The following is a 20893-nucleotide window of genomic DNA, read 5'->3' as shown; positions in this document are numbered from 1 at the left end:
ACTTTAGGAAAGCAAGGACTGGAGAGCAGATGTGAGTGCCCTGTCCAGTGAGCATGTGACTGAGTCGCTGACCACCCGGGGGGGACCACTCCCAGCAGGTCAGCCCCGCGGCTGGACATCTGGAGGGGAGACTTGCCAAGGGAAACGGCAGGGAATGTGCAGACCGCAGACCTGCCTTCCTTTCTGAACTTACATAGGAATGAGGGGGAATGGGGAGTGGGACTCCACGGCTGCCGTAATTACAACACTCATGGAGACGTGAAGGCTCTAGCTATGCTTTAGAAAGGAGACATGACTGCAACGGGCAAAAACAGTTAGACAAGGATGGGGCCGACTTCAGAAACAGGAGTTAACAGATTTGGCAAGGTTGTTTTCCGGGAAATTTCACCTGTGTAAAACACCCCCAGTGAGCTGACAAAAATGTTGTTTTATTAGGAAAACAAGCTCCAGCCATTTGAAGCAGAGCCGTCCCCTGGGAAAGGCCTAGAAGTGGTCTCCAGGGAAGTGCTGCCCGCCGCCTGGCCCTCCCTGAGCACAGGAGCACACAGGCTCTAAGAGGGGGTGGCAGACGGGCCTCCGGATCCCGGTGAAGGGTAATCCCTGGGGGTAAACGGGATCCTGCAGGGTCCCTCCCTGGCTGCTCCACATGGAGAGAAAGCCAGGGGACTCAGGGTCAAGGATCAAAGAAGATCCAGGCAGAGTTTGGGGGAGATGGGCCAAAGGACACTAGATTGGGGGGGCTGAGGCCAGAGACAGAGTGGGCGTGGCTGGACTGTGGGGCCCAAGAAGACTCTGCCTGGACTGGGGACAGCACCCAGGCAGGGGGCCAGCTTGGGGACTGCTAGGCTCTCAGAGAGGGCCATCCCGGCCAGAGCCTTGGGGTTACGAAGACTCAACCATCGCCATCCAGCCCATCCAATGCCCATTAGCTCATCCAATATTTATTCACCGCTTACCACATCCTTGATCTCATGGGGCTGATGCAGGGAGACGGAGAGTCAACAGACAGACTCAGGAAACAATTTCAGATAGTGACACGTGCTAAGGAAGAACACCGAGTTTGTGACAAGGCAATGATGGGGTGGGGGAGGTGCCTACTTTAGAACAAATGGACAGGGCAGGCCCCTGAGATGACATTTGACCTGAGAATCTGCATCATGAGAAGGAGCTAACCATGCAAAGAGCCGAAGAAAACACGTTCTCTGCAGAGAAGCCAGCAAGCGCAAAAGTCCTGAAGGGGGAGAGAGCTTGGGTGTCCATGGGGCAGAAAGGCAGCAAGAAGGGTCGTGTGGAGAGTGGCACGAGTGAGGGTGGAGTGGGACGCAGGGCCCAGTTCCCCGAGGCCTTGAGGGCCAAGGGAAGAAGTCTGATTTCATTCTAAGCAAAGCGGACGGCAAGGCGAGTTTTCAACAGAGGTGTTATTTGCTCTGGATGATCTTACACAAGTTCAACCAGGCTGCCCAGAAGCGAGGAAGGGAAGTGAAGCAGGAGGCAAGTCAGGAGGAGGCTCCTGCAGTGGCCCAGATGGGTCCGGATGAACTCAGGCTGCACTTTAGATGGAGAGCTGGCAGAACTCAGCAATGCATTAGACACAGCGTGAGGCAAAGAAAGGAATCAAGATGACTGCAGGCTTGCAGCTTGAGTAACTAGGTAGATGTAATGCCATTTATGGAGGTGGGAAGTGGGGGAGGAAGGGGGCCCAAGAGAAGATCAGGAGCCTAGTTCTGAACACACGAAACATGAGATGCCCAGTGGTCAGCCAAGTGGAGATGCCAAGAAGGCAGCTGGAGGTAGGAGTCGGGCATTGTGGGAGAGGTGTGGGCTGGGGCTGTGCGCTGCTGACTCAGCAGCAGGATCCTGAGACTACCAGGGGGAACAGAGTTGCAACTGGGCCCTGAACAGTCCAACCTCCAGGTCAAGCTGAGGCAAGGAGCCAGGAGGGGAGGTGGAGGGAGCGGCCAGAGAGGCGGGAGAAAGCCTGGGAGTAGAGGGTGTCTGCGAAGGAGGGAGCCATCTCCCGTGCTGATGGCCATGGAGGACAGAGGAGGCCACCTGGTCACCTGGGCAGAGGGAAGCAGACTACGGTGGGCGAGAGAATGAGAGGTGACGAAAGGGAGAGAAAGCGCCGACAGCTCTCCGGGGCCCTCATCCACTCATGGGACAGCTATTTACTGAGCCCCCGCCATGCGCCAGGCACCATTACAGGCACTGAGGACGCAGCGGTGACCCAGATCTGTTTCTGCCCTCCTGGAGCTCATGTTCTCAACAGGGGCAGCAGCAAGAGGGGGCGTTGGGTCAGGATCACTTTATCTATTTACTGTTAAGAAGTCTGTGACTGGAACTTGTCTCGGTGCTGATGGTAACAACGATGCAGGATGGAGGGGTGGCGCGCTGCCTCTGGAGGCGTAGGCAGTTGGGGGGTGCCCCTGAGCACCTGCAGCCTTTCCACCGTCCCGGGAGGGAAAGCAGGTGGCATGGGTGCCCAGGCAGAGGTGGGACTGCCCATCCTCATCAACCCTGTAAGACGGGGCACACCCCTCAGTGCGCCAGTCCCCACCTCCCCTCTCCCTGCGCTGGGGGGTAGGGAGTGGACTTGGAGGTGCCCCCTAGACTCTGAGGCATCAGCAGCCAGCGGGGAATTAGGTGAGCCTCTCCACCTGGGTCATCAGGCTCTGCTGGAAGTGGGATTTTACCTGAGCACACCTCTCGGGGGACGAGTCAGGGCCTCCGGCAGGCCAGAATAATCCTGGGGAGACAAGACCACGGGGGAGGAAGAGCCAGTCATGACTCTGGAGGTGGCCGAGGGCCTTGTCAGGTGGGAACAGGAAAGGAGAGGGAGCAGAACTGCCCTCAAGGGGCCCAAGCCAACGAAGGGTCCGCCTGAGGATGGGAAGAGGGTCGGCTGGCCCAGCTGACCCCTGGCACACCTGGGTCAGGATGCACGCTGAACAGCTCCCTGGCATCTCTGGATCATATCTTGTTTGTTGATTAAAAAGTGCAGTTTGATCAGAAATAAGCAAAACCTGCCACCCAATCTGTGTGGCTGTGAGAAATGAACACAACGCCGGCTGGGAGCGCTGCCCCCGCGTGCTCGGTACAGCAGGCGTGGGGCAGTCACAAAGGAGGCTGCAGCTTTCCGAGATGAGAGCACACGAGCACATGACATCACTCAGAAAACCCTGCATCCTGCTCACCGCGTGAGCATTTCCTGTGAGGGATGCAGTGCTGGCTGGGCAGAGACCAGAGTCCTCTAGGTGGAGACGGATATAGTACATGATACACACGAGACAGTCTCACGAGGAACCGGCTTGGTGTCGGCTAATCTCTTGGCATTATGGAGGGCCTCCTCTGTGCCAGGCGTGTGCTAAGGGTGGCGGATGAGAGTGTGTACAAGGGGAGAGAAGTAAGGGCAGAGTGTGGGGTCGAGTCACGGGGCTGGAGTTCGAATCCTACCTCTGCACTCTGAGCCATGAGATCCTAGCCAAGGCTCTGTCCCTCTTGGAGGCCCGATTTTCTCATTTGTACAATGGGATGATGACCTCATTTATTGCACATTCACTTATTAGAGGATGACACACCTCAAAGTTCCAGCACAAGATCCAGGACCTGCTTTAACAAGTTCCTGGAGAAGCGCACTCTGGTCCAGGTATGCGAGACAGCGAGAAATGGACAAAGCAGTCTGGGGCAAGTCACAGAGCGAGTGGCAGGCTTGGGAGATGGGACTTTATCCTGATGTGATGGGGAGCCACTGAAGGTGTCAGAGCAGAGCAGGGAGCTGCATGGTGAGACCTGGCAGAGCAGGGAGATGGTCATTGGGTCAAGGTGGGGCGGTGAAGGTCTGACCAGCAGTGCTGGGGAGGAGCGGGCAGGGTAAGGGGCTGCAGGGATGGGACCGGCCACCGACTGGAGGCGGGAAATCTCTGGGGAAAGGGGCTGAGAAACCCAAATCAAGAGAGTTAAGGCCTTGCCCAACTAATACAAGCAGATGTGGGGGAAAAACATCACTGCAGCTAGAAAAGAAAAATAATTTACAATCAGGGGATGGGACTAGGATAAACTTAGCTTTTTGAAACCTTCTTTGCTACATGATGAAATTAGAAACTAGGATGTAGGAGTGAGGCGTGAACCGTGTGGACAGTTTTGCAGTCCCTCCTGCTAGCCATCAAAAGTTAGGGAGGCGATCCAGTGTGCAGGGAGAAAGCACGCAGGGGCTAGGAACCAGGGACGCACGTCCTAACCCTGTCATGCCACTGACGGCCTTGATGGTGGCCCGACCTCCTTCGGGCCTCAACAGGGACACATGACCTGGGAGCTGAGGTTGGCTTTGCTCCCTCAGAACTTACATTTGCTTCTCCAGCGGGACAGCAGGATCTACTCTTTCTCCCAGGATCCCACAGAACTCGGGGCTCCCATGTTTGATGGGCTTGAAGCCCCCTCCAGGAGCTCGAAGCTGGCGCCGCCGGTCCCGGGAAGGCGAGGGGGACGACTGCCGTTTCTCGTTGCCGTTAAACTGGGCTGTCAGGGGAGAGAGAGAAAGTGCACAGTTACCCGGAGCTCAGCCCAAGGAGTTAATGGGCAGCGCACAGTGGGGCAACAGTCAACGGTTCTCGCTGGGACTTTACGAGAGCTCTAGGCAATGAACAAACATGGCTCAAAAGATCTGGGCTTCCGAAGACAAAGCCAGATGGTGCGTTCGAGGGGCTGGATGAGTCTCCAGAGGCCACTGAGCTCAGCCTTATGCCCAGAGAAAGGCCCTGCAACCTCCAGCAAGGGGGCTTGGCACTCCTGCGGGGCTCAGTCCCCTGGGCAGTTCTCAGGGGAGAAAGCTGTTCCTCATTTTGTGCCAAAAACCTGCCTCCAAGTGGTCCCTTGCCTCCTCCCATCCCACCGGGGGCTGCACTGGCCACATCTGCCCCCTTCCTCCTGGGACAACCCTACAGAGTTCCAGTTGGGGGTCCTGCTGCACCCCCCAAGTCTGCTCCTCTTCGTTCAGTCCCCTTGCGTGGGCCCCACACAGCCAGCCCTGCCCTGGGCCCAGCCCCTGGGGGAGGCCGGAGCAGCGCACAGCACAGTGTGACGGGCCCTCCCGTGTGCTGTCCTCCCTGCCCTGCCTGCGGGAGCGTTTTTCACCCCCACGGGCTTGGGGAGGACGCCTCCTGAGGGAAGGAACCTAGAGATACCCCACAAAGAGCAGAAAATACTGAGCCGAAACCAGAGCTGCCAGAAGCATTCCTGGAGACCAGCTAGTCCAACTTGCAAGTTACCTCTCTGGGCCTCCATTTCCTCCTCTGAGAAACAGGGATAAACACTGTGTCCACCTCCTGGGGTTGCTGTGAGGATGCAACCAAGTGAGGCACACAGAGATCTCAGCAGAGGGCCTGCAGGTAGGTGGTCCATGCCCAATCACTGTTACTGTAAACATTTACCGTTATCACATCATGTCTGCTGGGTGCGCACACAGTACTAGGCACTTCACATCAGCTGCTGAGTAGGCTCCAGTCCCTCTCCCAAGCCTGCCCTGACTAGCTGTGCACCTTGGCTAAGCTACTCAGCCTCTCTGAGGCCCCATTTCCTCCCTCACCAGGCTGCTGCGAAGATCAGACGGGGGAAGACCTCCTCAGGGCCAGCAGACGCAGAGTGCTGAGCGTACCGGGCCAGGGCCTGTGAAACAAGGTTCCCACAGCCATGTCCAGCTGCAGGTCCACAGACACATAATGGCAGAAACCTCCCCTCCAACCAGCAAGCATGGATGCGGCGAGCCGCCTCTGACCTCGGCCAGACACACAGCAATCAGCCTCCTGTTCACGGAAGGCGGCAGGAAACCCCAGCACTGGCTGTGGTGATGTGTTGTCTTGGGGACCGAGGAACGTGAATAACTTGTTCTATGTCTCAGCCACTGAGCAAGCTCCTCCATTAGGACTGCAAAGCATTTCCACCCCTCAAGACACTCTCCTCTATTAGCCCCTGTGGAAAACAGCGGGAAGGGAGGGTCCTGCCAACGGAAGCCTCCAGACATGTTGGACCCGTGCGTGTGGTCACTCTCGCGACTGCAGCGGAGTCCAGCACGCTGCTCAGCCACCTATCCCGCTTCTCAACACTCGCTCACACGGTCCAGGCCCAGTCCAGGGCCGGGGAACAGCAGTGAGCAGGAGACAGAAGCCCCCGTCACGTGGAGCTCAGCGTCCGCGTGAGAGAGACAGGCAGTAAAGGAACCGAGTTGGGGCTCGAGCACACCAGCTGGCGACAAGTGCGCCATCAGGAGACGCAAAAGCAGGGAGGGAGGGCCTCTCCAAAGGTGACATCTGAATAAATTCCTGAAGGGAAGGGGGCAGCAGCCATGTGGACATCTTAGGGAAGGACGTTCCAGGCAGAGGGGAGAGCAAGTTCAAGGGCGAGGTGGGAATGTGCCTGGGGTGTTTGAGAAACAACACAGTCCAGGGCGGCTGGAGGGGGTGGGGGGAAGGGGCTCCGTGGGCCTTGGGAAGGACTTTGGGTTATTCTGAGAGAAATGGAGAGCCATTCTGACGTGATGGGGAAGATTTTGACATGGCACTTTTTAACAGGACTGCTGTGCTAGGAAGAGATGGAGGACAGGATACGTGGGAACTCTCAGTCCCTCCTGCTCGATTTTGCTGTGAACCTAAAACTGCTGTAAAAAAAAAAAAAGGTTTGTTAATTAAAAAAAGAGCAAGAGATAGAGGGGGAGCACAAGGAGAGCAGGAGGCTACTGCAGGATGGGCGGCACTGGAGACGTGGATGGAAGTGACAGCGAGTGGTCAGATGCTGGCTACGTTCTGCAGACAGGGGCAGCAGGACTCACCCCTGTATTCCAAGCAGAGGGAGAGAGAGGATCAGGGAGACTGCAGGCTGGGGGCCTGTGCACCGCAAGGATGGGGCTGGCAGCATCCAGGAGGGAAGAAGCACAGAAAACTCAAATGAAGCTTGGTGAGAAAGCAGGATGGAGGCCAAACTCCCACCTAGAGACGCCCACAGCCTGTGATGTCAGGACTGGAAGTGTGGAGCGGGGCAGCGCGAAGACTCGCTGGGCTCCTGCCCTACTCTCTGGCTCCAGTTCTGGGCTGTGTCCAACCACAGGGACCGACAGCAAGACAGCAATGACCTCAAGGCCCTTCTAGGGAACAGGTTGTGGGGTTGGGAGTCTGAGGAAGCCCTCTTCCATCTGGCTGCTGAGCTGGGCTCTCACAGAGGTGGTGAGGGGGTGAGGCTCAGAGCTGGGGCCCCTCCCTGGCATCCCAGCAGCCTGGCTCTCTCACCAGGCCTCCCGCTGGACCACACCAGCCCTCACAGCAGCTGCTCAAAAAGGGTATGTGCTATTGGAGGGTGAGGAAGAGGGGCAGCAGGTTCTGACCTGAGCCACCCATTTTGCAGAGCCCTGGACGGGTGACCCTGGGCAGGGGCGAGCACTGGGATCAGGCACACAGGTGAAGGTCCGGGCACAGTGCCCCTTTCTAAAGAGCTGGAACTTGATCCTATGGATGGATTGAATCAGGAAAGGCCATTCTCAGATGGGGTTTCAGAGACCTCTCTGACTGCCGATGGAGGGTGGGTTTGGAGGCAACCCTGGAGGCAGGGAGACCTCATCTTAGCAAGGGTGACAGAGGCCGAATTCCTCAATGACGGGAGGGATGTAGGAGGTGACTCCAACAGGACTTGACTAACCGTGGGTGATGCCCCACTGAGACGGGGACCTGGGCACAGCAGGGGATGGGGTCAGGGAGTGGGGGACAGCGTGCTCCTCTCCAGGACGCCCCCCTCTGCTCACTCTGGTCATCAGGAATGCAGAGGAGGCACCTCAGCAGGCCCTCTGGCCCCTACGGGCTGACAGCGCCGAGGTGGGCAGCTGAGCGGCGTGGTGTGGGAAGGGGCTAGGCGGAAGACGAGGTCCCAGGCTTAGGGTTTTTTTTTATTTTTTTTATTTTTAAGATTTTATTTATTTATTTATTTTCCCCCCAAAGCCCCAGTAGATAGCTGTATGTCATAGCTGCACATCCTTCTAGCTGCTGTATGTGGGATGCGGCCTCAGCATGGCCAGGGGCAAGCAGTGTGTCGGTGCGCGCCCGGGATCCGAACCCAGGCCGCCAGCAGCGGAGCGTGTGCACTTAACCGCTAAGCCACGGGGCCGGCCCCCAGGCTTAGTTTTGCCACAGGCTGAGGAAGGGGAGGGATCCGATGCATTGTAGGGCACCTCCACCTCTGACAACCTGGGGCTCCACTGGCTGAAATCATTTCTGCCGATATACAAGACCATGCACACCTCCTGGCACAGAAGGTGCGAAGAGAGGCACGGAGCACGGAACAACAAGTGGGGAAGGAACCCAAGCTCTTCAGCATGACAAGGACCTGGCCAGCTGTCCAGCTGCAGGCCTCACCAAGCCCCCTCCCAGGCCACGTCCTCCACATGAATTACCACGACACTCCCCTCCCCTTTTACCAACCTCTCCACCTACCTGACTCCACTCGCCCTTTAGGGGTCACCTCTTCCAGGAAGCCTCTCCTGACCTCACCCCATCACAGACTCACCTTGATCTTAGCCTGTGGTACCCTAATCGCCAGTCTCCCTGTCTGGCTCCCCCTGAGCCCCTCAAGGGCAGGGGCTGTACCATATTTGCCCCTACCCACATGCCTCGCACAGGCCTGCAACATAACAGTTGCTCAACGAATGACTGAATGAAGAAACTTAATGAGCTGCTGTTTCACTTTCTTGGGAAAAAATATTGGTTTTCATACCAGATAAATTGGATAAAACCTAATAACATCTCAGTCAACACTGTAATTCCCCACTGAATTAATTTATACATTCACTTGCAAGCTTAATAATATAGCCATATATTTTAGAGGGAACAGGTGGTGATGACTGACAGGCTTAATTAGGCAAATCATTTCACCTAAAATAAAAATATACAAACTCCAAGAGTGGTGATTCAGCAGCAAAAGAAAAAAGATACTAAGAACAAAAGCTCCAAACACAACTGCTTTCATTTTTTCTAATTAAGTCTCTCTTTAATCTGCAATTTAAAATGGCAATTCTTTTAATTTAGTGATTTTCTGCAAAAGATAAAGGAAGACACAAGCCCTCAAAAGAATATCTGCATTTAGAGAAAAACTATGTCACCCCTGCGAGCCGTTAGAACGACAGAACCTAATTAATTCCACCTATAAGCAATTACCAGTGGAAGTCAGAGCTGTGCAGGGAGCGGGGAGACTCAGAGGGGCAGGACCGGGCCCAGGGAGCCCATCTGACTTTGCTGCCATGATGGGAACCAGACCCTGTGGCAATGGGAGAGGGGGCCGGGTTCATGGCTCCAATAGCCATTGTCTCCAGGGCAGGCAAAGAGACCCCTTGTGATGCTCCAAATGTCCTTCCAAAAGTTCTGATCTGATGACAGGCCTCATCCTTTAAGACCCAGCTCAGGTGCCCCTCACCTTCCGGGAGGCCTTTCCTCCATCCAGATTAGCCTCCGACACTGGTGGTCCCCTCCTGCTTATATCATAGATCTTATACCAATCACTGCCAGTGACAGAAGACGGTGGCCCAGAGGAGGTGAGGAAGAACTCTTCCAGGGCCTCAAAGCTCAGGCATGGGGCCGAGGCTTGAGCCCAGGACCGTGGGTCCCTAGAGTCAGGTCCTCCTCCTCCATCAGGACACGGGCAGGGCCAGTCAGGCAAGGGCTGTGCCCGACTCACTCAGGCTCTGTGGCGCACTTCCCACCCCTAGGCCTGGAATGACCGCCCTCCTGCTCCGTCTGTAAGACGTCTAGAAGCTTCCAAGGTCTGATTCAAAGGCCTCTCCTCCGCCAAGCCTCCCTGATCCCGCCTGCTGAGAACTGCCTTCCTCCTGGGCGGCTCACAGCACCTGGCACTTCTCTCAGTGGAGCTCAGTGGGCACTACATGCTCTACCCATTATCCCAGGCGTTCTGTGTGGGCAGCGCCTGGGAATGACTGATTTCTCTTTCCCTCCAGTCTCATCTGCCCCTAAACCTACCGCAGTGCTCGGCGTGGAGATGGTGCTTAGCAAACGTTTGCTTAGATGAAACAAATGTGTTTCTCTGGGGTTCAGCTCCTTCCCGTGTATCGTTCAGGGCTAGCCAGAGAACAAGTTCCAAAAAGGCAATGGGTTCTGCTGCGCTCACGAACCCTCGCTGGCTCCCAGCGCCCGGGACAGAGGGCAAACTCCTCACTCTGGCACTCAAGGTCCTCGGTGACTTGGAGCCAACCTGACCTTCCAGGTGCGTCTTCCCCTACGAAAGCCCTCTGGCTTCCACACCCACCCCTAGGCTCCAGGCGCAAAGAATGGCCATCTCCAAATCCAAACCTTTGCTCTGCTGCGCCTGCCCTCTAGAATCCCCTTCTTCACCCTCTGTGCGCAAGTCCCAGCCATCCTGCAGAGCTCAGCTCCAGTGCTAACTCCAGGGGGACGTTCTGCCCTGGACCCCCAGGCTGAAGTCCTTTCTCCTCCTCTGGCCCCTGCATCCCGTCTATGCCACTGTCTGATCCCACCCCCATCGCTGTTACACCTCGATACGTAGCTGTCTTCTCAGAGCCAGATGGAGACGGACCTCATGCCTCAGCCTCCTCTCATCCTCCCCACGCCCCGCTCTCAAGAACAGCCATGGGCTGCAGGAAGGCCAGGGAAGGGAGGAACTGAGCAGCTCCGCATCATGGGAAGGGTGTTGACTTTAAACTTAGGAAGAGCTGCGTTTGAATTCTGCCTCTGCCATTGCTGTGTGACTTCGGGCAAGTTTCTAAACCTCTCTGAGCCTTAGCTGCCTCTTCTGTAAAACAGGGCTGACCATACCTATACGATAAATGATCATGGAGGTGGTTAGTAACAGAGGACATGCCTATGTCCAGGCAGGCCCCCTGTAAGTGGTGGTCCCCCCACCCCCACGGCCACATCCATGCTCAGAACAATTCCCTTTCACGCACTCAAGAGGATAAAGTGCCTTGTATCAGAAACCACCTTCTTTTCCCCAACCGCTGCTGGAAAGCTTGACTAAGCTGGAAGCTCCAAGAGCACAGGACATACTCCGTTTTGTTTGAAGCTGGATCCCCACTGCTCAGAACAGCGCCTGATGGATTGTGGATGTTCGACATCTGTGGAGTGAATGACTCTCCACCCAGGTCAGCAGGATCATTCATCTCCCAAGAAAGGAAATGCAGGAGCTGGACTCCCCCCTCAAATTATCTTAAAACAGTTTTGAAGAACAGCGCAACCTTTGTCGAGTGCTCCCTGTGCACGGGCGGCACATGTGAGGATCCGAGGTGAGTCTCCACTGACCCTCTCAGCGAACCTAGGCGCTCCGTGCTACTGCCCACAGTTTACCAACGGGGCCTGACGTGGCCAAGTAAGCTGCCCGAGCTGCCAGAGCAGGCTGCCCCGCCAGGCCGCAGGCCAGACCCTGCCCTCGAGCCCTCTGCTTTGGGACTGAGGCGCTGGGTTGCCCCCCTTCACCCGGGGGTGCCCCAGGAGTGCCTTCCCTGGGGAGGACAGGGAAAGAAGAGTCGACGGTCTGCCCAGTGTCCTCCCGTCCTTCCGGCTGACCAAGGGTGCGGACGGCGGCCCTTGAGGACAGGGACCATTCAAAGGGAGCTGGAGGGGAGAAAAGGGGACCTGGGGCCTTGCGCCCACAGGAAGCCAGTGCTCTAAGTTCTGTGGCTGCCTCTTTCTGGCCGGCCTGGAGTCTCCCACCCTCCCAGTTCTCCAGGACAGGACAGAGTCCTTTAAGCAGAGGCCACGAGGATTAGACGATTGAAAACAAGACACTGCGCACAGAGCGACTTGCAAGGAGCTCCCGGCCCGCTGAGGAGGCCTCTTTAGGCCCTCTGTGGACGAGGCGGAAGTGAATACAGGCCACGTCTGCAGACCACACGGGACTGACAGAGGGGCCTGGATGGTGTTTCTGGCGTTTGTTCACGGACGTCCTATTACTCTGAAAACACAAGGGCACAGAGAACAGAACCATGGTGCCCAAAGGCCCCTTCTGCAAGGCTCCTGGCGCCATTCCTCCACACCACCCACTGCCAGACCATGACTCTGGTGTGTCTGTGCTGGGGGAGCGGTGGGGAGGCACAGAAGTGGCTGCTGCCCGGGCACCTGTGAGCCCCCAAGAGGGGGCAGGGAGGGAGACTGTGCACTGGTTGGGGAGGTGGAGTGGACCACACGAGCCCCGGAGTCTACAGAAACGCCATGAACTTTCATGATAATGTGCAAACACCTGCGGATGACTAAAACTCTGTTCCCACGACAACGGTGCTCTTCTACTTCAGCTTTCTAAACATCCCTTCCACTGTCATCTCACCTGCTCCCTACAGCAAGACAAGAACTAGAATTCTCATTTTACAGACAGACAAACTAAGGCCCGGAGAGTGAAGCCCCCGTCTCCCCTCCGGTTCTAGAGCTGGCCTCGCTCTCTCCTCTCCCCTGCCTGTGTGTGAAAGCTGCACCTCCAGGAAGGCTGTAAGACCACGGGTGGCTCAGCAAACGTTTGGTTTGCGTTTCCAGGATGGCCAACAAGAGGCCTCTGTGTTCACCTCGCAGACATATGCAGGCCCCAGGGCACTGTGCTGCCACGTCTCGTGGGCGGCGCCTGAGAACAGAGGTCCTCATCGTGAGGGAGGCAGGGCATCAGACAGGCGCTGAGGCAGGCACCCAGATGCTGCGGCAGCTTCCAGGAACGCCGTCCATGCATGTACACCCAGGCCTGGGCTGGGGCAGGAGGGCCTGGCCCAAGGGGGTGTACACTTGTCCTCTCGTCCTGCCCCCGCCAAAGGAAACTCGAACTCCACCGCCTGATGCAAAGACCCCACCCCCAGGGCTGCTGCTGGGCTCCAGGAAACGTAAGGATAAATCCTGATGAAAATGAGGAAACGACCAAAACGCAGAGGCCTTTCCAGCTGATGAGGCAGGCCATCTTCACTGTCATAACTCATTTTACAGATGAGAAACAGAGGGTTGGAAAAGGGACCGACTTGCCCCAGATCAACAGCCAGACTTGAACTTGGACTTGAACCCAAGTCTTCTGAATCCCAGAGGCCTCTAACAAGCCCAGCACGAATCCTGTCTACAGTGCAACATGTGCTCAAAACAACAGTAGTGATGACAGTGACACCCAAAGCCAGCGTCCACTGAGCGCTCACTGTGCCCCGACTCCAGCACCAATGACCACTCCATAACACAGATGAGGAAACAGAGGCAACTGGCCCCAGGACACTCGGCTAGCAAGTGGCAGCTTAGGGCTTTAAACGCAGACCACGCAGCTCTGTGCGCTCTGCTGGTTCTGGGCCGGGCTCGCCTGTCAGGTGGAGAACGCTGCCCGTGTCTGACGCAGTGTGTCTCCTGACACTGCTACCTGCTGAGCCCCCACTCACTTAGAATCCTGGGGCCTGTGAAAGGGGCTCCTCCCATCCACAAGCCTCAGGAGTCTGGGAAGGAAACAAGTCTCCTCATCCAGGGGCCCCAAAGCCCCAGCCCAGCTGCTTCCATGTTTCTGCTGCTGCCCCTCCGCAGATGGCAGTGAGGGAAGGGAGAAGGGACAGGAGGGGACAAGCCAGGTGCATGGCTTTCAGGGGGCTGCTTGCCACCCACTGGCACACCAGTCTCTCCACCTTCAACGTGGCTGTCCGACATGTGGGCCAACCCTCAGACAGGCAGGGACACACTCTCAGCTGCTTCCTGAGAGGTCAGACCAGCCGTGGCAACCACAGCAGTCAAGAGCACCTCAAAACGCCCTCTGGTGCAGACCCCTCAGCCTCACTTGGAGAGAAGACAGGCATACGGCATACAAGAACGAGATGAAAACGAGCCGCCTCTGTGTGAGCAGGCTCCATGATTACCTACGCACTCTAAGGTCCTGAAGAGAACTTGAGGTTGGTTTTCCTAAAACCTGATTTATTCAATAACGTAACAAACATCTGCGAGTTCATTATGTGCCATGCACTGACCTAGGCCAGGACCCCAGTGTGAACAAGGCAGGTAGTCTCTGACCTCACAGAGGTTAAACATCCCTATTCTCACAAAGAGCTCGGACCTGCCAAATAGGAGAGCAAAGACCTCCTATCATTTCTTTGTGTTTTTCCACACAGGAGCAAAAGGCACTTGAAGGAACATTTCTATCTATCAATATAATTAGCAGATAAACCAAAGCTATTAAACGCCAGTGTTTTTCTTTCTTTCTTTTTTTTTAGGTTACTAAATGAATTCATTCATCTGTCAAATAGAAAAACCAACTGGAAAAACCTGTCTGTCAGTAACACATTAGCCAAAGGAAGTGAGTGATCCCAGTCCTCTCCTTTAAACCCCCCTTTCTCTGCAGACCTGCTGTTCACACGTGTTAAACATTAATTACAACTGTTACTCATTACACAGCAAAAACCTCCCAGTCCAAACACAATTGTCAATTTCCTCCCAGGCCCAAGGCATTCTGGGAGGCTGTGCAGGGGCAGGAGGCATCATGGGATCCCCAGTGGGGCCCATGGTGAGGAGGAGGTGGCACGTGGCTGGGTGCACCTGGTGCTGGTGGCAGGGCTAAGATCCCAGAGGAAGCTTCTGCAGAGGCCGAGCCTGTTCATTCCGAGTGCACGAGATGAGTCACGGGGCTCCGTGGGAACAGCAAGCCTGCGGCCGGGAATGACGCACACAGCGTCAGCCCTACCAGCTTCAGAGCACTTGCGTTTGATGGTGACAGTGACAAGTCATGAGGTGAGCACGGAGTGGGCACAACTGCTTCTGCCTCCACAACGACCCAAGCCACCTCGCAGCAGCATAAGCGAACGTTCAGACCTGCCCTTTCCACACTCAAGATGTCAACGCAGCAGTGGAGAGAGCAAAGGCTTTGCAGTTGGACTGACCCGAGTTCATTAGCTGTGTGACTCTGGGTAAGTTGCTCACCCTCTCTGAGCCTGAGCATTGTCACCTGTGTGATGACAATGAAACCACACCCACCTGCAGGGCATCACAGGGTTAGCCCATGCCAGCATCATAACTGGTGTTCACTAAATGTTAATTTCCTGTCTTTCCCCCATCCCTCGCTTACCTTAATAGGATTATTTTAAATTAGCCAACTAGCTGGCTCAGGCATGACTCACAACTGTTTAGGAAATAGACACACCTGGAACTTTATTTTCCCTTTCTCTGCCCCTGCAGCCTCGCTTGATGAGGCTGGGACGGTGTCAAAAAGTAAGAGGGTGCCTGGCTAAGGGGTGATTGACACACCCCCAATCTGACCATAACAAGTGTGTACCTGGCTGTTCCAGAATAAACGACTGCACACCCATACAGGATATGGTAGGAGCACAGAAGGGTCCCAGCCCAACCTGTGACGAGGGTGGGGAAGGGACTGGTCAGGCTTCCTGGAGAAGGTGGCATTGACACCACTCTGGCTGAGCTGTGACATCCCCTCCCTAACTCCACCCTGACCCCAGCACCTAACACATGGTAGGTACTGAGTATGCTCCAGGTTCCCCAAGTGGGGTCCCCAGATGAGCAGCATCAGTAACACCTGGGACCTTGTTAGAAATGCAAATTCTCATCCCTCATCCCCAGAACCTACTGAATCAGGAACCTTGGGGGTGGGACCCAGCAATCTGTTTAATGCTTCCTCCTGGCGATTCTGACGCATGCTCTGGGCAAACCAATCCACAAACGTGTCACAGCCAGAGCGGGAGGAGGACAGAAGCGAGAAAGGCAGTGGGGACTCCCTCACACCCAGGGACCGGTGGCCAATCCTCGGGGTGGACTGACTAAAGAACGGAAGAACCAGTGGCTCGTGGTTAGATCTACTGCTGGAACAGAGATTTAGGATCTCCATTGTGGGAGTGCTGCCTTCCACACCATCCATGCTTCTCACTACCAGGCATAACTGGGGAAGAGTTTTGTAAATGGGTCCTCTGCGCCCTCTAAGTACCTCTTTTGCAGTACTGTTTTAATATTAAATTTTATTTAATACAGCAAGCCTTCCCTGAACACCGACAACCATTCTCTCATGCGTGACCCTTTAGGGCTTAAAAGGCTTTTCATCCAGATCTTTTCCCCTGATCACAGAGATTCAGTGTGACAAGGCTTATGACTATCCCCATTTTACAGATGGGAAAACTAAGGCTCAGGGAGATGGAACAGTCCATCTGAGGTCCCACAGCGCGTAAGTGCTGGAGCTGACACATATACTTGGATTGTCTGATTCCTTCTACTGTCCCATTGGCTCCCGACACACAAGCCAGGACACGGTCCTGGGCTTTCTAGGGCAGAGAAACTCGTCAAGGAGCTAGTGGGGAAGACAGACGACCACCCAAAATAACTGTGTTCAGCACTGAGTCATATGTGTCTTCTTCTTTGCCAGGAGGCAGACCGGTTGCTGGGTGAACCCAGGACATTGCCTGAAAAGTAGCTCCGACAGAGACAAATCTTCAGACGGTGAGTCGAAAATGAAGTGACTTTGTCTCTCGACAAGATCTGGAGGGAGCCCTCACGCTCTCCTGCCACCTGCCTCCTCGAGCAAGCACTCCGACCACTTGCTTCTCAGAGGCAACTGCAAATCACTAAGGACGTAGCTTTTTAACTCTACTCACTAGATTAAAAGGAAACGCTGATCTGTCTTCTGTGTATGGCCTGACTGGCTCTGCTATGAGGCCTCCAGCAGTTCCCTTCCCCTCTCTGGGCCTCAGTTTCCCCAGCTGGACAAGGGGGTGTGAGGGCCCCTCCCTGTGCTGAGTGGTAGCAGAGTAGGACCAAGCCAAGGGATGGCTCTGATCACCCCCATGCAGGCATGAACCTCCAGAGCTTGGGCTCCTACAAAATCCTCAGCTGGAACCATTCTAAGTGGGAAAACATGCCCCAGCAACGTACCCTCCCAGCTGCAGACGCAGGGAGAAATTGGTACAAGGGCAATGGAAGGCACGTGACATTCCCGTGGGCCCTGGGAGGGCCAGCTCCAACCATATCTATGCAGCATCTTGGTTAGCAGCAGGGAGCCCAGAAGCTCTGACTCTGGAGCCAGGCTTCAGGCTTCGCGGGTTCAAATCCCCACTCTGCGGCTGACTAGCTACAGGCCCCCAGCCATGTTATTTCTTCTCTGTGGACCTCAGTCTCCTTATCTGTAAAAGGAGGAAGCTAATCTCCCATAGGATGGTTGTGACGATGACATGAGATAATGCACACAGAAAGTGCTCAGGGAACACCAGCACTTTCCTGCTGCAGTGCCCTTTAGGCCTCACCAGGACCCTCTGCAGTGGGCACACTTCCCAGGTGAGGGAACAGAGGCACCCAGGACAGTTCAATCCCTGTCCTCCAGGAGGCCACTCAGAGATGTGAAGACACTGATCTGCCACCCTGAGCCGGGTCTGCTTCTCCAGGTTAGCCATGCAGCTCCTCAGCCCTCCCTGTGTGGCCACCTCCATTCATTTATCCATCTCACAATCCGTGCCACAAAGCCCAAAGGCTGGTCAGACCCTCCATACCAACCCTGGCCACCTGGAGACAGTGAGGAATCACCCAGGCTGCCTCTCCTGCCCCACACTGGCCAGGGAGCTCCAGAGAGCCCTTGTGTGGGCCCAGAGCTGCATCTGAGGGCCGGGAGCCAGGTAGGAAGGCCATTTCTAGACCCACCTGCTGGCCTCGTAATTCGTTGCTGTCAAGACTCCCAAGGGATGAGGCAATGCAGGCCGGTAACTGCGTCCAGCCAGCTCTGAAGGCAGGTGTCTGCCGGGCGGGAACGGGCTGACAGCTTGATGGAAGCCACACCACCACTCCGTGGATGGCGGGGCTGCAGCCTGTTCCCTGCAGCGGCGGTGAAACCTGACCGAGCATCTGTCCTGGGGGCTAGGGTCCACAAAGGCCATGTGTGTGGGATGGGACTCTGGCGCTGGGTGGGTGTGGGCGGGGGTTCTGGCTGAGGCCACACTCAGCTTCCTGGAGGGAGAGCAGGCAATGAAGGCCCGGGGCTTTTGGGAGAGCTCGTGGTATTTCTCATTGACCTGGCCACAGAATTCTGAGAGAAGGGAAGACTCTCATTCCCAAGAAGCCAGGACCACCTCATACCCTGCAAGAACTGTTTTCACAACAGGGAAGTGATAACTGAGCCTTCCTGAGGCTGCAGCCCCGAGTCTAGTTGAGATGGGAAGGGTCTGACTTCCCAAATGGCTCGTCTGGAGCCACTGGTCGCGAGCGGTTCCTTCTGTGGAGAGCGCCACTGCCTCCCTTGAGAAGCGCCCCCTTTCACAAAAGCAAGGCAGGATGGCACTTTGGAAGGCGGAAAGCACTTGCTTCATAGACTGAATCGTGGGTAACTCAGAGGCCTTCCTTCCTCCCAGTCTCTGACCGACACGCTGGGGTCCCGACGGAAGGAGGCATGAAGCACCCTGGAGGTGGCCACAGGCCAACCTCCTGCCACTGGGCAGAGCCCCCCAACACCAGTCCCACCTCGTTCAAGCTTCTGCTCACCAATTCCCAGTGAGGGGGAGCTCAGAGACACTTCCAGGTGTAACTGAAGTTCTCACCACTCACCTGGGCCCTAAATCCCTGTGACTCATCCTTGGGGGGCCTAGCTCTGCCCTTTGGGGGTTCCTCACACCCCACAGCCTTGGAAACTTGAAAACACGGACTAATTTCCCCGCCCAGGTTTCCTCATCCAGGCTACACACACAGAATCAGAGAACATAACGGGTGGAAAGAGATGGTAAGAATTTTGTCCAGCCAACTTTATCCCACACAGATGTTCCCCAGCTACGTATGGATCCTGCACCCCAGGCTGCCCCGAGCCCAGAAAAACTGTGGTACATTTCAAACAGCTCTTGCAATAAGGAGGGCAGGGTCTGGCCAAGCACTGTCTCACTCCCTGACAACACCAACGACCTGCTAAAGCCTGTGTGTGCCTACACACACGTGAGCACGTGCACACAAACTGTTCACTCAGCGGGAACATCAGCCTCCGCTCCTGAGCAGCCGCACTTCTGGGTTTACAGATGGGGCCGTGGCAGCACCTCAGCAGTCCAATCGAGCTGCCTCGACTGGTCTTCATTACATGAGAGGAGGCCCATCCACCTCTCACTCCGTCTCCTCTCTGGGCCAGGAAACGGGAGGGCGCCCCTCGCCCGCCAACGCCACACGCGACGGGCTCTGACCACAGACACGCGGAGGGATCCGGTCACGACAAAGGCCAGTGCTCACAGCCCACCTCCAGCCCGAGGGCACAGCTTCCTTCTACGTCGCAGAAACCAGAACCGAGCCTAAAGCTTCTTGGGAAAAGCACCAGCGGGGTACGCTCCGGAGCAGGATGCGCAGAGGGGAGCAGCTGGATGAGACACAGACGGGGACGGGATTCTGAGTCTGCCTTCCATCAGCAGCCTAAGAAGTCGACCTATAACGACACTTGTGATAGCAACGCAGTGACTTAAAACCAAGTCCAGAAGGGACACTTGCGGCTCAGAAACTTATTTGGAGACCATAAGGCCCTGTGATTTTTTGTGAAAAACCAAAGGTACAGAAGTTCTCAAACCACCTTTGGGTAGAAGTGGGCAAGTTCTGGCCTGAGAGCCTTCTGAAGAGATGACGTCCTGTAGGGTGAGTGTTCTTCACTTCAACGTGCACACGAATCACCTGGGGTCTTGTTAAAACAGATTCTGACCCTGTAGGTCTGGGATGGGGCCTGAGACCCTGCATTTCTCACCAGCTCCCGGGTGAGGCAATGCTGCTGGTCCAGAGACCACATTTTGAGCAGCAAGGCACCAGACTAGACTGCAGCATCAAAGGAACACAGCCCTTGAGTGACCTGCAGGTGGTCCATCCAGGTGAGGGTGAGACCTCACACCTGTTCTACAGTGCTATCTTGTGCCACGGGCCCTCGGTGTCTGGGAGAGTTGTCACATGAGCCCCTTCAGCCCTTTCATTAAACTGGCATTTGCCAAGAGCAAGCTGTCGGATGGCAGTAGCTTCATCCTAGCTCCTCTCACACCTGGGAGGAGCATAGCCCCTTATCAGCCATGCCGGGGATGGGGACAGTCCTTGTGCCAAGGGAAGAGAGGAGGCTGTGAAATGCACAGGAGAGATCTGAGGTGACCAAGGACCTTCAGAGCCACACAACTACTCTCGTCTCAGGCTCTCAGCCAGGCACTCACAGCACCTACAGAACTAACTCCCTTTGGGGAGAGAAATGTTCCACCAGGGCTGGGTGCAGGAAACTCAACAGGCCCCGAGAGGCAATAAGGAAGCCCGTGGGATGCGTGGCTGTGTACTAGGGAGGGCTCCCAGAGATGGCAACGTTTGAGCTGGGCCTCAAAGGCGGCACAGGATTTTTCCGGATAGGATACGGCAAGGAAGGGCATTTAGGCAGAAGGAATGGGATTTGCCTGGAGCATGCTATGTCCAAGGAACTGTGAGTGGTATGTGCTGGAATGGCCAGACCATCAATTAAGGGGATCAGGATGGGGGCAGGGCAGAGGCGTCCCTGCTAGGGGCTACAAAGGGAGGAAGGAGCTAGTTGTGCATGAAAAAGGAAGTTTTCAGGCAAAATGAATCTTAAATTAAAAATAAAAACCCTCCCTTTATGACCTTCAGTGTGGTAAGAATTAAAATTTGTCACTCAATGTCTCTCTTTTCACATTCCTGAACTGTTAGACACGTAAGAAATTTTTTGCATCTGGCTTTTCACCCTTTAACATTAACATAAGCATTTCCCTAGGTTGTTGTAAACTCTTTGTCAACATCACTTTTTAGTGGCTGCACGATGTTCCATTTAACCACTCCCTGTTTGCTGGATAAGCAAGCTGTTCTCCATCGGATCATAAACAATGCCTTTTCTGAACTTCAGATCCTAACCTTGGCATGGATCCTGAGGACAGGGATTAGAACTGAAGAGTGTGAACACAGGTTAAGACCTGTGA

At 55.5% G+C, this 20893-nt stretch overlaps 1 protein-coding gene across 1 annotated transcript in view; it reads right to left on the bottom strand.

The window, feature by feature from the left end:
- Positions 1 to 20893, bottom strand: part of SHB (SH2 domain containing adaptor protein B) — a 129895-nt gene that overhangs the window by 25323 nt on the left and 83679 nt on the right. Inside the window, exon 4 of the mRNA XM_058523546.1 lies at positions 4344 to 4515. Within this exon, the coding sequence (XP_058379529.1) occupies positions 4344 to 4515 (172 nt within the window). The remainder of the gene's footprint in view (positions 1 to 4343; positions 4516 to 20893) is intronic.

The sequence above is a fragment of the Diceros bicornis genome, chromosome 28, assembly GCF_020826845.1.
Source record: "Diceros bicornis minor isolate mBicDic1 chromosome 28, mDicBic1.mat.cur, whole genome shotgun sequence".
Lineage (NCBI taxonomy): Eukaryota > Metazoa > Chordata > Mammalia > Perissodactyla > Rhinocerotidae > Diceros > Diceros bicornis.
Note: the sequence above shows the minus strand (reverse complement) of the source record. Positions and strands in the feature narration are given on the sequence as shown.